This window comes from Schistocerca nitens, chromosome 2 (assembly GCF_023898315.1).
Source record: "Schistocerca nitens isolate TAMUIC-IGC-003100 chromosome 2, iqSchNite1.1, whole genome shotgun sequence".
Taxonomy (NCBI): Eukaryota; Metazoa; Arthropoda; class Insecta; order Orthoptera; family Acrididae; genus Schistocerca; species Schistocerca nitens.
The window spans coordinates 1,095,288,244-1,095,304,087 of NC_064615.1; the positions used below are offsets into that span (position 1 = coordinate 1,095,288,244).

At 45.8% G+C, this 15,844-nt stretch overlaps 1 protein-coding gene across 1 annotated transcript in view; it reads left to right on the forward strand.

Moving 5' to 3' along the window:
- The window catches only part of LOC126235566 (uncharacterized), a 91,711-nt gene extending 76,629 nt beyond the window's left edge, over window positions 1–15,082 (forward strand). Inside the window, exon 4 of the mRNA XM_049944284.1 lies at window positions 14,846–15,082. Within this exon, the coding sequence (XP_049800241.1) occupies window positions 14,846–15,082 (237 nt within the window). The remainder of the gene's footprint in view (window positions 1–14,845) is intronic.
- Window positions 15,083–15,844: the final 762 nt, after the last annotated feature.

A 15,844-nucleotide genomic window follows, 5' to 3' on the forward strand; every position in this document is an offset into this window, starting at 1 on the left:
CAGCGTAAACGAGGCTTTAGAGCCAGGTCTGTATTGTGTGGTGGATGTGATGCGTTCCGTACGAAACTAAAACCTGCCATCAGATCCAAACGTCGTGGAAAACTGCGAAGAGGTGTCCTCCTGCAGCAAGATAACGCTCGCCCCCATTCTGCCAAACGGACAGCCGACGCAATAAAGGAGTTGAGATTCGAGATGCTGGAACATACACCATACAGTCCAGACCTGGCTCCAAGCGATTTCCACATGTTTGGACCCTTAACGGAAGCACTACAGGGAAGAAGATTTGAAAGTGATGAAGACGTCATTGCTGCGGTACAAAATAGTTTACAGATGCAACCGATAAACGTATTTTCTGATGAAGTAAAAAAACTCGTAAAACGTCGGGAAAACTGCATTGAAGTCCAGGGAGGTTACGTAGAAAAATAACGCATGTTTCAGTTTTCTATCATCAGAATAAGTACAGCTTTTCACAAATGTGCCTTTAATTTTTGAATTCCCCTCGTATATTTGTATGTAGATGATTTTGTAAATAAGCTTTACCTATAAAGTACTTTTAAAGATATAACAAGGGATGGCTTTTCTGATAGTGGTTACGCTTGAATAGTGAGTTTCGGCATTAACATCTATTTATAAATAACTGTTTAACCATGAATAACGCCACGGTCCAAGCTAGTAACATATATAATTATACTAACCCCCTAAGACACCCCCCCCCCCCCCCCCACTGGTAAAAGCACAAATCGAACACTGTTCCAAACACACACGTCTGCAGTTTGTTAGCAGTAGCCACGCATGGGACGGTATTTCCCTAGTAACTTTCCTTCTAGTATCTGACCAATGGTGAGGGATGACACAGACTATAGTATGAAGGCTTTCACGACCGGATGACATATCTTCTGGTAAACCTTCCGGGATGTAAGGTCGTGGTCCATGAAACTCACCGGAGGAGAAACACCCCTCTGAAGATGTCCAGCGCAGCTCTGGACGAAACGTTAGGAGCTGAAGAGTTTCATGGACCACGAACTTACATCCCGGAAGGTTTACCAGAAGATATGACACAGACTGGTGTCCATAACTGGTTCTCGGATGGCAGGCACATAAGTGAAGGGGCTACGATGTAGATGATTCACAATACAGAGATCCTCCCTTGCTGTGGTCTTACGTAGTCGGTCAGAAGCTTGACAACGCATATGTATGCCCTCAGGTTCCCATGGAGTCCATCATCCGACCATCCGAATGCTACAGAACATGTTGTGTTGCGCGATTCCATCTGTCGGCCAAATGAAAACTCACAACGAGTCCCCTTTCAATCACCGCCAGGTGCTGTCTCACACGAGTACACTGCATCTCCGTGTCCTTCACAGTGATAAACTGAATCTCTGGCACTGTTCACGTCCCTACATACCCTACAAGGCCTGGTATCATCAATAAACACGAACAACACTAATGCACTCTGGTGGCCATTTACCTCGCACAGAGAACTGCAAGTCCAAAGATTTACATATCCGCCGCTGTTGTGAACGTGTCTTCTTGCTGTTTCCCTGTTTTTGTCAGGAAATGTACTTTAGAATGTGATTAGTTGTCCCACTGCCAGCCGGCGGCATATCTTCGACAGTTTCTGCCTTTGGACATAGGATGCTATGAGTACTACACATAGGTTGATATTCCCTGTTTCTCACCTTCTTTTACGCCGGCCTCTTTGACCGAGCGGTTCTAGGCGCTTGAATCCGGAACGGCGCTGCTGCTACGGTCGCAGGTTCGAATCCTGAGTCGGGCATGGGTGTGTGTGATGTCCTTAGGTTAGTTAGGTTTAAGTTGTTCTAAATCTAGGGGACTGATGACCTCATATGTTAAGTCCCATAGTGCTTAGAGTAATTTTTTCACTTTTTTATGACGGACGTCATTCGGTCTAGTTAAACAGGAACATCTCGTCTGGCTGCGGTATTACTTAGTGACTCGATCATATCACGAATGAGCTCATCATTGCAAGACGAACCAGCCATTGGGCAACACTGGAAAAGCTCTGAAGGTTGTTAAACACTCTGGTGTGGAGTTGAATGAGTGCCAACATATCTTGTTCAGATAAATTAGTCGTTAAATTTTTAATGATACGTTGATGGCTGGTAGAAACGCGTATGCAAGCATGTAGCTTGCTGTTACTGCAGACGTATGTTTGGCCAGCACATTGACAGCTACTAGAGACAGTTATTTTCACCTCAAAAATAAATAAATATCACACACACACACACACACACACACACACACACACACACACACACATATATATATATATATATATATATATATATATATATATATATATATATATATATATATATATATATATTGCACAACTCCACGGACTCTCCTAGCTCGCCTCCCTCCTCAATCCACATTTTCATTCACTTTTCAGGGCCACTGGGTATGTCACTAAATTCGGACAGCAATGCAGAAGCTCTCCAGATACCGTATATTGGAATAGCAGCTAAGCATAAAGCAAAACAGGAGATCCTTCCCGCAACCCAGGCGTAGGTACAATGAGGTTATTCTTGCTCCACGACAATGTCCAGCTCATTCTGAACAAGGCACAGACACACATGCTACTTTTTTGGGCTGTCAAATTTAGCCTTATCTTTCATGTTACCCCCACATAGCTGCTAGTAACTTCTTCCTCTGTCCTCAGATGAAGAAACAATTGCGCGACAGATATTTTTCCAAAGTGACGATGAGGTGTTATTTTTGGAATGGATGCAGACACCTACACCCATTGTTCTGACGGTAGTCACGATAGGCTAGTCTGTGTGTTTGCGGTGATCACTGTGTCCAGATGGCGTAGTGGTCAGGGCATCTTCCTCTTCAAGAGGCAGAAATTTTCAACCTGCTCCATTGATATAAATCAATATCCACTAGGCGTTAATGTCTTTAAGTCCCCTGTGTCTTGACTGCTGGAAAATATGAATCGCATTTAAGACTACATAGACAATGAAAAACACCTGTACCAAGATTTAAGGCCGCAAACTCATTTTTTCGGGGTGGGGGGGTAACTGAAACATTGTGACAGGTGAACTGATCAAGTGAACTATGTGTAGTAGTATCTCCATAGAATATACCCATCTTTTACGTTCGCTTTCTACATGGCAATTTAGACCGTGAGTCACACCTATGTAGCCGGCCATTGATTCATTACGGCATGTATGTGCCTTCGTACTTAATCAATTTTTAAAGTTTAGACGCTTTGTCATGGTATCTCTGTCACGTGCTTATACCTTGAGACATTCCCGTGTTGGTAATAACGTTAATGATAGTGTCTGTCCATTCCAGTACCTATCTTCCAGCAGGCAGGAACAGGGTGAGAATTATTGTTACAAACCATAGCGTGCACGCATTTTATTCAACATGTAAATGTCACTACAGATATTAGGATTTAGATTGTGACACATTCGATAGTCCTCGCATTATTGGTGACGATGTGACGCAGACGAATAGCGAAATCCTGCATGACCCGCTGAAGTGTCGGAACATCTATGCTGTCGATGACCTCCTGAATGGCTGTTTTGAGATCAGTAATGGTTTTGGGGTTGTTACTGTACACCTTGTCTTTAGTATAGCCCCCAAAAAGGAGTCGCATGTGTTCAGATCCGGGGAATATGGCACATGCCAGTGGCCACTGGGTACCACAGATTCAGAATGCGGTCCCCACAGTGCTCCTCCGGGACATCAAAGACTCTCCTGCTTCGGCGGTGTCGATCTCGGTCTTGCATGTCTTGCATGGACTACACCTTGTGGAAATCAGGGTCACTTTGGATAATGGCGATGAAATCATCTTCTAAAAGCTTCACATATCATTCGGCAGTGACTGTGCTATCAAGGAATATCGTTCCGATTATTCCGCGACTGGGAAATGTACACCACACTGTCACCCGTTGAGAGTGAAGAGACTTCTCCATCGCGAAATATTGATTCTCAGTCCTCCAAATGTGCCAATTTTGCTTATGGACGAAGCCATCGAAATGAATGTGGGCTTCGTCGCTAAACCAAATCGTACAATGCATACTAATTCCCATCTTTCCCCGCGGCCAACTGTGCTGTTTGAACGTCCTAAAGCAAACCGATCTGAAGCTATGACGATTTCATTTCACATAGTTCAATAATTTCTATCCTGTAGGTGCTCAGCTCTCGCTGTCGGATTGGATCCCGCACTGTCCATGGTGCCAAATGTACCGACGATGGCTGGAACAGTATCTCTGGTGTCCCTCACACCTTTGGTGGCGGCGATGGCGGTGGTGGTGGATAGTTATCGTTCAAACCACCCACCAACAAAATCCGGTAACGACAAGGAAGGTTGTGGCCTTATTGCAGAACTGAGATTGTCGATAGCTCTCGAACACGATTTACTGACGTAAACCACTGATTTACGTCGGGTATTTGTACGGAAAACTTCGTTCCACCCATCTTTTGCTTCTTGATCTGGCAGCCAACTTAAGGCCGACTTCAGCACTACGTCCGTTGCTAGGAAACTGACTCGCACTGATATTTACGCTCACAGCAGCCCATTGCAGAGGATCGAGTCCCGTTTCCGTGGAAACCTTTCACAGTACAATCGTTAACACGGATTTGAAAACGAAGGCTTTCAGGACGAAGGTGTTGGTATAGCCACACTACGTGAGTGGATCCGGGTCAACAGAAAGGTCCGATCTTACTCGTCGGCTTTGACCCGTGACGTAAGCGTGTTGTGGTGTGTGACGTCATTACGGCGCGGAAAACCTAATACATGGTTTGATGTACTCTTGTTTAAAGAACATGTATACGTAATATGAAGCAATTTGATGAACATATTGATCTGTAGCGTAGCCCACTTGAGGTTAGGTTGGGAGTTTTTTTTTTTGGAATGCGGCCGCGGCAGCGGCCGCCTATGATTCGAAAATATTGATTTGACACTAATGAAGCCTGTGGGGGGATGGGGGGGCACTGCAGACTCCCCCCACCGCATAACGACATATTTAGTTTCTCCCCACCCAAAAACCCCCAATTTCCCACGCTTGTCCCGTTACAGTCATTAGGCTTTTTGTGAAACTTGCGTATTTCAGTGTTTACAATACGTATTCGATGTTTTTATATCCGCCATATTGGAATTGTTGTTTATGGTCGTTTCCGCGGTATTTGTGACGTCATGGGTCAAAGCCGACGGGTAAGATCGGACGCTTCTGTATTTCCGTGGATCCGCGACACTGTGAGTACTCTCTTGTGCACTCAACCTTTAAAATTTATTTTGTGTTTTCAGCGTCGATAAGAACTAACCATATTTGATACAAATGCTTATTTCATTATTGAGTCGTATTACTCGCGAGGCTTAACGAGCTTGCTACGCAGGACACAAAATTGAGTTGACAAGTAAATGACACTTCGCCAAAAATAATTTTTTTCGTCAACATAAGTTCCATTGAGCTGTATTTCATGTCAAGAGAGATATATGTCTTCTTATAACATCAGAAAATACGTCTGTTTATAGCTCTGTTTAATAATCGATTACAGCTTCCTCTCCTTGTTGATTTAGCCTTCTGCACTTAGGTGGACCACTGAGAGTCAGTTTACGACACTAAATGCTTGATAGACGTGTAGGTAGGGTTTGCATTCCGTTCGGTTTTTCTCCGTTTATCTTCTATTGTACAACACTGACGTTCACATTCAGGTCAGCATATAGTTTGATATTATATTTAACTATTTTGTATGTTTTTGATTACTGAAACAGGTCAGCCGGCCGGTGTGGCCAAGCGGTTAAAGGCGCTACAGTCTGGAACAGCGTGACCGCTACGGTCGCAGGTTCGAATCCTGCCTCGGGCATGGATGTGTGTGATGTCCTTAGGTTAGTTAGGTTTAAGTAGTTCTAAGTTCTAGGGGACTGATGACCTTAGAAGTTAAGTCCCATAGTGCTCAGAGCCATTTGAACCATTTTTGAAACAGGTCAAACGTATTTTGCATACAGCGGACTTAAGGGATAGCAGTCATTGTATGTGAATATTACGTAACTCGATTATTGGAACAAACAATACTGGTAGACTGTTGCTGTGACGTATAAGCTGGCCGAAACATTCACTAAACATGTTCTGTTGCTGCTCGGATGCTCCATAGACGCAAAAGCTTTCTAACAGCATTCTCTATAGAACCTTGAGGAAACCTCTAACATTCAATTTTTGTAGCTAAACAGCCACGTAAATTACTTTCGGTTCCTTTCTACATTTTGTCTCCGGTATCATTTGGTGTATAATTGACCTGCTCCTACAGCATTACGCACAGCGAGCTAGATTACAACGCAGCTATACACTAAGGTGACAAAAGTCATGGGATACCTCGTAATCTCGTGTCTGACCTTTTGCGAGGCGTAGTGAAGCAACACCACATGGCATCAACTCTAACAAGCCGTTGGAAGTCACCTGCATAAATACTGAGCCATTCCGCCCCTAAAGCCATCCAAAACTGCTATAGTATTACCTCTCCAATAGTATGTGGAGAAACTGACCTTTCCGTTAAGTCCTATAAATGTCCTATGATTTTATGTCGGACGATATGGGCGGCCAAATCATTCGCTCGAATTACCCAGCTGTTGTTGTTGTGGTCTTCAATCCTGAGACTGGTTTGATGCAGCTCTCCATGCTACTCTATCCTGTACAAGCTTCTTCATCTCCCAGTACCTACTGCAACCTACATCCTTCTGAATCTGCTTAGTGTATTCATCTCTTGGTCTCCCTCTACGAATTTTACCCTCCACGCTCCCCTCCAATACTAAATTGGTGATCCCTCGATGTCTCAGAACATATCCTACCAACCGATCCCTACTTGTAGTCAAGTTGTGCCCCAAACTCCTCTTCTCCCCAATTCTATTGAGTACCTCCTCATTATGTGATCTACCCATCTAATCTTCAGCATTCTTCTGTAGCACCACATTTCGAAAGCTTCTATTCTCTTCTTGTCTAAACTATTTATCGTCCACGTTTCACTTCCATACATGGCTACACTCCATACAAAAACTTTCAGAAACGACCACCTGACATTTAAATCTATACTCGATGTTAACAAATTTTTCTTCTTCAGAAACGCTTTCCTTGCCATTGCCAGTCTACATTTTATATCCTCTCTACTTCGACCATCATCAGTTATTTTGATCCTCAAATAGCAAAACTCCTTTACTACTTTAAGTGTCTCATTTCCTAACCTAATTCCCTCAGCATCACCCGACTTAATTCGACTACATTCCATTATCCTCGTTATGTTTTTTTTTTATGTTCACGTTATACACACCTTTCAAGACACTGTCCATTCCGTTCAACTGCTCTTCCAAGTCCTTTGATGTCTTTGACAGAATTACAATGTCATCGGCGAACCTCAAAGTTTTTATTTCTTCTCCATGGATTTTAATACCTACTCCGAACTTTTCTTTTGTTTCCTTTATTGCTTGCTCAATATACAGATTGAATAACATCGGGGATAGGCTACAACCCCGTCTCACTCCCTTCCCAACCACTGCTTCCCTTTCATGTCCCTCGACTCTAATAACTGCCATCTGCTTTATGTACAAATTGTAAATAGCCTTTCGCTCCCTGTATTTTACCCCTGCCACCTTCAGAATTTGAAAGAGAGTATTCAAGTCAACACTGTCAAAAGCTTTCTCTAAGTCTACGTTTGCCTTTCCTTAATCTATTTTCTAAGATAAGTCGTAGGGTAAGTATTGCCTCACGTGTTCCAACATTTCTACGGAATCCAAACTGATCTTCCCCGAGGTCGGCTTCTATCAGTTTTTCCATTCGTCTGTAAAGAATTCGCGTTAGTATTTTGCAGCTGTGACTTATAAAATTGATAGTTCGGTAATTTTCATTACCCAGATTGTTCTTCAAACCAAATGACAACAATTCTTGCCAAGTGACTCGGTGCATTATCAAACGTAAAAGCTCCATCATTATGTGGGAACATGAAATCCATGAATAGCTGCCGATGCTCTCAAGTAGAGAAACATAACTACTGCCTATCAATGAAGCATGTAAACACAGAGCCCCCACCAGCTGGCTACTTTGTTGACAATTTGGGTCCATGGCCGCGTGGGGTTCGCGCTACGTTCTAAACCTACCATCAGCTCTTACCGGCTGAATTCCGGACTCATCTGCGAGGCCACGGTTTTCGAGTCGACTAGGGTCCAACCGCCACGGTCACTAGCCTAGGAGAAACACTGCCGTAATGGATACGTTCGTCGTACGTCCCACATTGATTCCTGCGGTTATTTCACGCAGTGTTACTTGTCTGTTAACACTGACGACTCTTCGCAAACGCCGCTGCTCTCGGTCGTTAAGTGAAGACCGTCGGCCACAGTGTTGCCTGTGATGGGAGGTAATGCCTAAAACGTGGTATTCTGGAACTCTCTTGACACTGTGGATCTCGGAATGTTGAATTCCCTAACGATATACGAAGTGGAATGTCTCATGTGTCTCTCTCCAACAGCCAGTCCAGTTCAAAGTCTGTTAATTCCCAACGTGAGGCCACAGTAACGTTGGAAACATTTTCACGTGAATCACAAATGACGGCTTGGCCAATGCACTGCACCGTTATACTTTGTGCACGAGGTACTACCGCCACCTGCATAGGTGCAGGTCGCTATTCCATGACGTTTGTCACCTCAGCGTATAATCAAGCTCAGGATCGATCCCGTGCGGTGTATTGACCGTGGCTGGTACACCGGGCAGTCTAAGCGTGGTTTTAGTCAGTTCCGCACGCATGTTTATGCAGGTGCAGAGCTGGTCCTCAATTTCCACCCCAGAAAAAACGGCACGGAAACAGTTAAAATGCGATGACACTCAGATCGAAGTTGATACAATTCACGCACAGGTAGCGCAGGCGACTTCCGTCCCTTAGGCGACTGACGACTGTAGCGACAGGAAGTGGATCCAGCCGCAACGTTAAATAAAAGTAAAATATCCCATAGCTCAAGTACAGCTGAGCCCCTTTAACTAAGCGTCGTAAAAAAAGAGAGCTAACGAATATAAGATCCTTATTGTTTGCAGTTTATCTGCTGCATATGAACCGTTTATAAATCAACTTTGGTTTTTATACACTATCACGATATTCCACATCACGTTTTACATTTTATACAATAATTCCACTATCTCCGGCTACAACCTATATTTGCTGTGTTCGGTTTCATGATCTGCCTGTTTGTATATGGAACTAGGGATTCTGCTTCTTCACGCTTCAATAAGTATTTTTCCATGATTTTATCATTACCGTTGGCATAGAACTTCACTGTACTAAGCGAGAAACTGATAGTCAAAATGCATACCGTTCGACTGCGTGAACATCATGTAATACTATGGTTTTCTGTTATTTAACTTGATTTACACCTATGTCATAGACCTTTGCCAATTGCATTGTGATTTCATTTCCTATTTAACTGTGAGTCACCTGTAACTGTCCATAAGAGCTGATTCTTAGGACGAAGCCAGGAAAAAGCTCAATGCATGGAGCAGAACAATTATAGTTTACTTCTTCAGAGCTAACCTAAGGACATCACACACATCCATGCCCGAGGCAGGATTCGAACCTGCGACCATAGCCGTCGCGCGGTTCCAGACTGTAGCGCCTAGAACCACTCGGCCACTCCGTCCGGCTAACGACAGCAACTAAACAGTATTCATAGAGCATCAGCTATACCAACTTTGGTATCTCGCGTTGAAAATTTCTTGCCTGCGTGACGATTCCTTGTATTTATCCTAAGCTCAGGGTCAGCTACCATTCTTCGCAGAGTTACTCATATCTGGTTATGCATGTAAATTGCTCTTGTGCATCATAGCAACCAGGTTCGGATTTGCTCACCAAACCGTGCTAGCGCTTCCACCAGCTGATTAGTACGAAAGGGACACAGTTCGACTTAACAGCACGAGGTGCCTCGCTTCAGTTTACTAACAAGCGGACATACACTCATGGAAATGGAAAAAAGAACACATTGACACCGGTGTGTCAGACCCACCATACTTGCTCCGGACACTGCGAGAGGGCTGTACAAGCAATGATCACACGCACGGCACAGCGGACACACCAGGAACCGCGGTGTTGGCCGTCGAATGGCGCTAGCTGCGCAGCATTTGTGCACCGCCGCCGTCAGTGTCAGCCAGTTTGCCGTGGCATACGGAGCTCCATCGCAGTCTTTAACACTGGTAGCATGCCGCGACAGCGTGGACGTGAACCGTATGTGCAGTTGACGGACTTTGAGCGAGGGCGTATAGTGGGCATGCGGGAGGCCGGGTGGACGTACCGCCGAATTGCTCAACACGTGGGGCGTGAGGTCTCCACAGTACATCGATGTTGTCGCCAGTGGTCGGCGGAAGGTGCACGTGCCCGTCGACCTGGGACCGGACCGCAGCGACGCACGGATGCACGCCAAGACCGTAGGATCCTACGCAGTGCCGTAGGGGACCGCACCGCCACTTCCCAGCAAATTAGGGACACTGTTGCTCCTGGCGTATCGGCGAGGACCATTCGCAACCGTCTCCATGAAGCTGGGCTACGGTCCCGCACACCGTTAGGCCGTCTTCCGCTCACGCCCCAACATCGTGCAGCCGGCCTCCAGTTGTGTCGCGACAGGCGTGAATGGAGGGACGAATAGAGACGTGTCGTCTTCAGCGATGAGAGTCGCTTCTGCCTTGGTGCCAATGATGGTCGTATGCGTGTTTGGCGCCATGCAGGTGAGCGCCACAATCAGGACTGCATACGACCGAGGCACACAGGGCCAACACCCGGCATCATGGTGTGGGGAGCGATCTCCTACACTGGCCGTACACCACTGGTGATCGTCGAGGGGACACTGAATAGTGCACGGTACATCCAAACCGTCATCGAACCCATCGTTCTACCATTCCTAGACCGGTAAGGGAACTTGCTGTTCCAACAGGACAATGCACGTCCGCATGTATCCCGTGCCACCCAACGTGCTCTAGAAGGTGTAAGTCAACTACCCTGGCCAGCAAGATCTCGGGATCTGTCCCCCATTGAGCATGTTTGGGACTGGATGAAGCGTCGTCTCACGCGGTCTGCACGTCCAGCACGAACGCTGGTCCAACTGAGGCGCCAGGTGGAAATGGCATGGCAAGCCGTTCCACAGGACTACATCCAGCATCTCTACGATCGTCTCCATGGGAGAATAGCAGCCTGCATTGCTGCGAAAGGTGGGTATACACTGTACTAGTGCCGACATTGTGCATGCTCTGTTGCCTGTGTCTATGTGCCTGTGGTTCTGTCAGTGTGATCATGTGATGTATCTGACCCCAGGAATGTGTCAATAAAGTTTCCCCTTCCTGGGACAATGAATTCACGGTGTTCTTATTTCAATTTCCAGGAGTGTTCATTAGTTTACAAGGAATGCTGTTCCTCATTGCAACGTTTATCTTGCCTTTTATGTTGCCGTGAAGCCTACAGTTAATTCTGTACGTTGTGATGGAGAGGTCTACACATCAACACCGCAACCCTCTGTACGGTGCGTGGTGGAGCATACTTCGAGAAAGATTAGCCTCTCGCTGTCCAGGTCCATTCGCATACAGAATTAGAGAAAAAAATCTCTATAATCTGTCTTACCATATTCGCATGACCCATGTGCGAGATACAAGACGAAACCAGTAGAATTAGATAAAAACATAAACGGAATGCTGATTTTCTTAATTTACAGACAAGAATTTCGTCAGGATAATTTCATCTCTGTTATAACGTTTGTCGTTTAAGTTCCTTGAGCACGCCTGTCAAACTTTCATCAGAGATATACCTAAATGTTACAGTCCTAGCTAAGTCATTTCTATGTTGTTAGCATATTTTATTTTATTTTACTTTTTTTTTGTTTCTGCAGTTGCTACGTAACACTTAGAACTCAGTTGCTGAAGAGATACTAATACGTATACTTAAAGAGGCAAGAATAACTTTTTGACGTTATCACTGAAGAGCAGCCAATAACTAACATTATACACCCTGCCCGTTTCCCTCAAGTTCTGTCCTGATGTAACGGGGCTGGCGTGTAAATTCAATGGACAAGATATAGCTTTCTCCTTAAATGAGAACACTGGTCGCTCTGTAGCCCTGTATATGACGTAGAAACTTACCAGGCGGTCATATGATCATCCACCCCTTACTACGCCACAGCGCTGAAGTGGTGTCTGGGTACCAGTCGATTGTACGGCACCACATATTTAAGATGGGTCGACATGGAGATATGACAGAATGGCAGATAGGAGCTATCCTATTTTCGCGTGTGCATGTCGACACCGTAAATGAAGCTGCCAAATTTATTGGCGTATCAGGGTGCAAGGTGTCTACAAGGATGGTGTTGTCTACCACTAGCAACCATGACGCATGGCGTAAAGACAGTCGTTGGATGAGGACACTGAAGGGCAGTGACAGAGGACGAGTCTCACGCCTCTTCAATGAGAATCGGTTTCAGATCTCAGTTACTGCTGATCCTTAGACACTTCCAGTCTTTCCAGTTTTCTAAGAATTTGTTAACGCAGGTACATCTTAACCTGTTTCTGAGCGTTCATTGCAAAGTGAACTGAAGCCAGTGAACTTTTTGAGCCAGGTTCCTCGCAAAATGCCATTTCGCACAGCGAGGCATGCAGCTACACGTATCCAGTAGTCCATAAAGCACAGAAACTGGAATGTAATTGACTGGGAGCGCGTAGTTTGATCCACGTCGCTATGCAGCTTTTGTCAAAATGTTATAAGACGTTGAGCGCACTGACAGCCCAATTAGACTTTTGACCCGGTGCCTGCGGGGAATGTAGATCCGGCCGGATGCGAACTGTAATGTTTTAGGGTGGGTTTTTGTACCATGACGTACTGTGGGGCTATTGATTAAGGTCACTGTGAACTTGAACGAGACCTTTGTTTTATCACTCTTGGTGACCAAGTATTGGTTTTTCTTCTTTTTTACTACTCTACCTTGATGAAGCAGTGGTTGGGAAGGGAGTAAGACAGGGTTGTAGCCTCTCCCCGATGTTATTCAATCTGTATATTGAGCAAGCAGTAAAGGAAACAAAAGAAAAATTCGGAGTAGGTATTAAAATCCATGGAGAAGAAATAAAGACTTTGAGGTTTGCCGATGACATTGTAATTCTGTCAGAGACAGCAAAGGACTTGGAAGAGCAGTTGAACGGACAGTGTCTTGAAAGGAGGATATAAGATGAACATCAGCAAAAGCAAAACTAGGATAATAGAATGTAGTCAAATTAAGTCGGGTGATGTTGAGGGTATTAGATTAGGAAATGAGACACTTAAAGTAGTAAAGGAGTTTTGCTATTTGGGGAGCAAAATAACTGATGATGGTCGAAGTAGAGAGGATATAAAATGTAGACTGGCAATGGCAAGGAAAGCGTTTCTGAAGAAGAGAAATTTGTTAACATCGAGTATTGATTTAAGTGTCAGGAAGTCATTTCTGAAAGTATTTGTATGGAGTGTAGCCATGTATGGAAGTGAAACATGGACGGTAAATAGTTTGGACAAGAAGAGAATAGAAGCTTTAGAAATGTGGTGCTACAGAAGAATGCTGAAGATTAGATGGGTAGATCACATAACTAATGAGGAGGTACTGAATAGGATTGGGGAGAAGAGGAGTTTGTGGCACAACTTGACCAGAAGAAGGGATCGGTTGGTAGGACATGTTCTGAGGCATCAAGGGATCACCAATTTAGTATTGGAGGGCAGCGTGGAGGGTAAAAATCGTAGGGGGAGACCAAGAGATGAATACACTAAGCAGATTCAGAAGGATGTAGGTTGCAGTAGGTACTGGGAGATGAAGAAGCTTGCACAGGATAGAGTAGCATGGAGAGCTGCATCAAACCAGTCTCAGGACTGAAGACCACATCAACAACCTTGATGAGTGTGTTGTGTACCCTCCCAGTGTGACAATAGCTGACGAGTGACGCTCCATTGACTAAGTTACCTTGTTCGGCATGCCTATCAGTGAAAGCGTTAATACGCTGTTCCTGCTGTTACTGTGGGGAAGAAAGAAAACAAAATCCTGACCTATATGAATCGGCCTTCGTCAGCTGAGAGAATAAAAATTATTTTTGCAGCAGGTCATGCAAATGCGCCATTGTACTGTGGTGTGGTTCATGACCCAGTTCATGGAAGAGCCGGTTGCGAAACTGATCCGCCTTATCGTAGAAGGATCTAGCGGAGATGCGGAATGTGTGCTGTAGGAGAGGGATTCCGATGTCCTTCTGCAGCAGGCGGGTGGAGTGCTCCCTCGGGAGACACAAAGTAGTCTGTAGAGTTCGGTTCTGGCCCCCTTGCAGGATTGCGATGAGCGTACCTGTGGCCTTTCCTTACACCACGGCTACGAACTCCAGCACCAGTCGAGCCAGTGTTAGGTACGGCGTGACACCCTTGTGCAGTGACAGCGTAGACTGCGGGCTCAGCAGAGGGTATAGAGCGCGAAGTCGCCTATGCTCTGCCTCTGCTGTCGCGAATGTCTGGCGCCCTGTGTCAGCAGCCGTGTTTAACGGGCTGCACATTCCTGGTTTGACGAGAACTCAAGCATTATATAGCACCTCGACTGCCCAACTAAATCACTCGATCTTAATCGCAAACAGAATGTCTGGGAATGCTTGAAACAGCGCATGAGACGTAGCAAGGAATATCCTCGCAATTCTACAGGATTTACTAATGAATGAGTGGCTTGAGCTGGGTATGGCGCACCTGAAAGTACTTGTCGCTAAGTTGAGACCATTATCAATACCGGATGCGGTGTTTGCACCGTATTAGCGTCAAGTCTCCTGGGGGTGATTGCTTTTTGTTCCGTGTGCTTATGCGTCTTGGCAAACAGAGTGGGCAACGATGCAGTCCGCTGGAGGCAGAGGTCCTCGGCGAGGCGGCGGCGGCGGCCCCGCAGACAAATGCGGACCGAGCCGGAGCTGACTCCTCCAAATTAACCTTTTTGTTTCGGAACGGTAACCCCGCGGCGGCGCGCGCCCGGCCGACTCCACGGCCGATCAGCACGTTAATTGAATGTGCCAATCAAGTTAATGAAACGCCGGGCGGGCTGCCTACCTGCCGGCGCTGACGGCCGCCGCGCGCTTCCCGCTGAGATTAATGGCCGGCCGCGGACAGCGGGCCGCTCTGGCGAGCGCAGTCGCAGGCGCGCTCGGCCGATTTGTCCACAGGACTAACTCTTCCTGCCACGCATTCCTGGACGTAATGCCCTAACATGTCGTACGTGACCTACAGCCAATGCTACAACCGGTATTGACGCCTTGTAAAGTGTTAATGCGGGGCAAAACGACGTTAAAAAGAAAAACAAATTGGTAACTTCGATGCTTGGATGGAACAGCAACTCTTTTCCATTAATTTCATCACACTTGTGGCATGGAACTTTGTCGTGAGAGACTCTTTCACATAATCATTTCCTTACTGTCTTCTTATTCACCGATTTTCTCTTGAAGGAACTAATCAAAACTTGGCGTATTCGAGGGTTGGATAAAACGTAGTGGCAACACCACCGTAACGTGAAGCACACGCGTCAAAAGGCATGCGCGCTGCGTATAACTGAAAACAAAAGTTCAGTTGAGGTAGTGCAGTGAGCAGTGATGGCCGTGTTTCAGTCAGTTACAGTGCATGTTGTCTGGAAGTGCCGGTGGCCAGTTCGAACGCCCTAGCAGTGTGTTTAGGAAATACTAGCAACGTGCTTGGATAAAGACTGAAATGGCACGTGGTCGGAGGGCAGAACAATATTTCCAGGGACTGCATGAGGGTTGTGGTGATGCAGTCCAGTATCGTACGGTTGCGAGATGGATGAAAGTGTTTCCGGATGGCAGAGATGTCATTC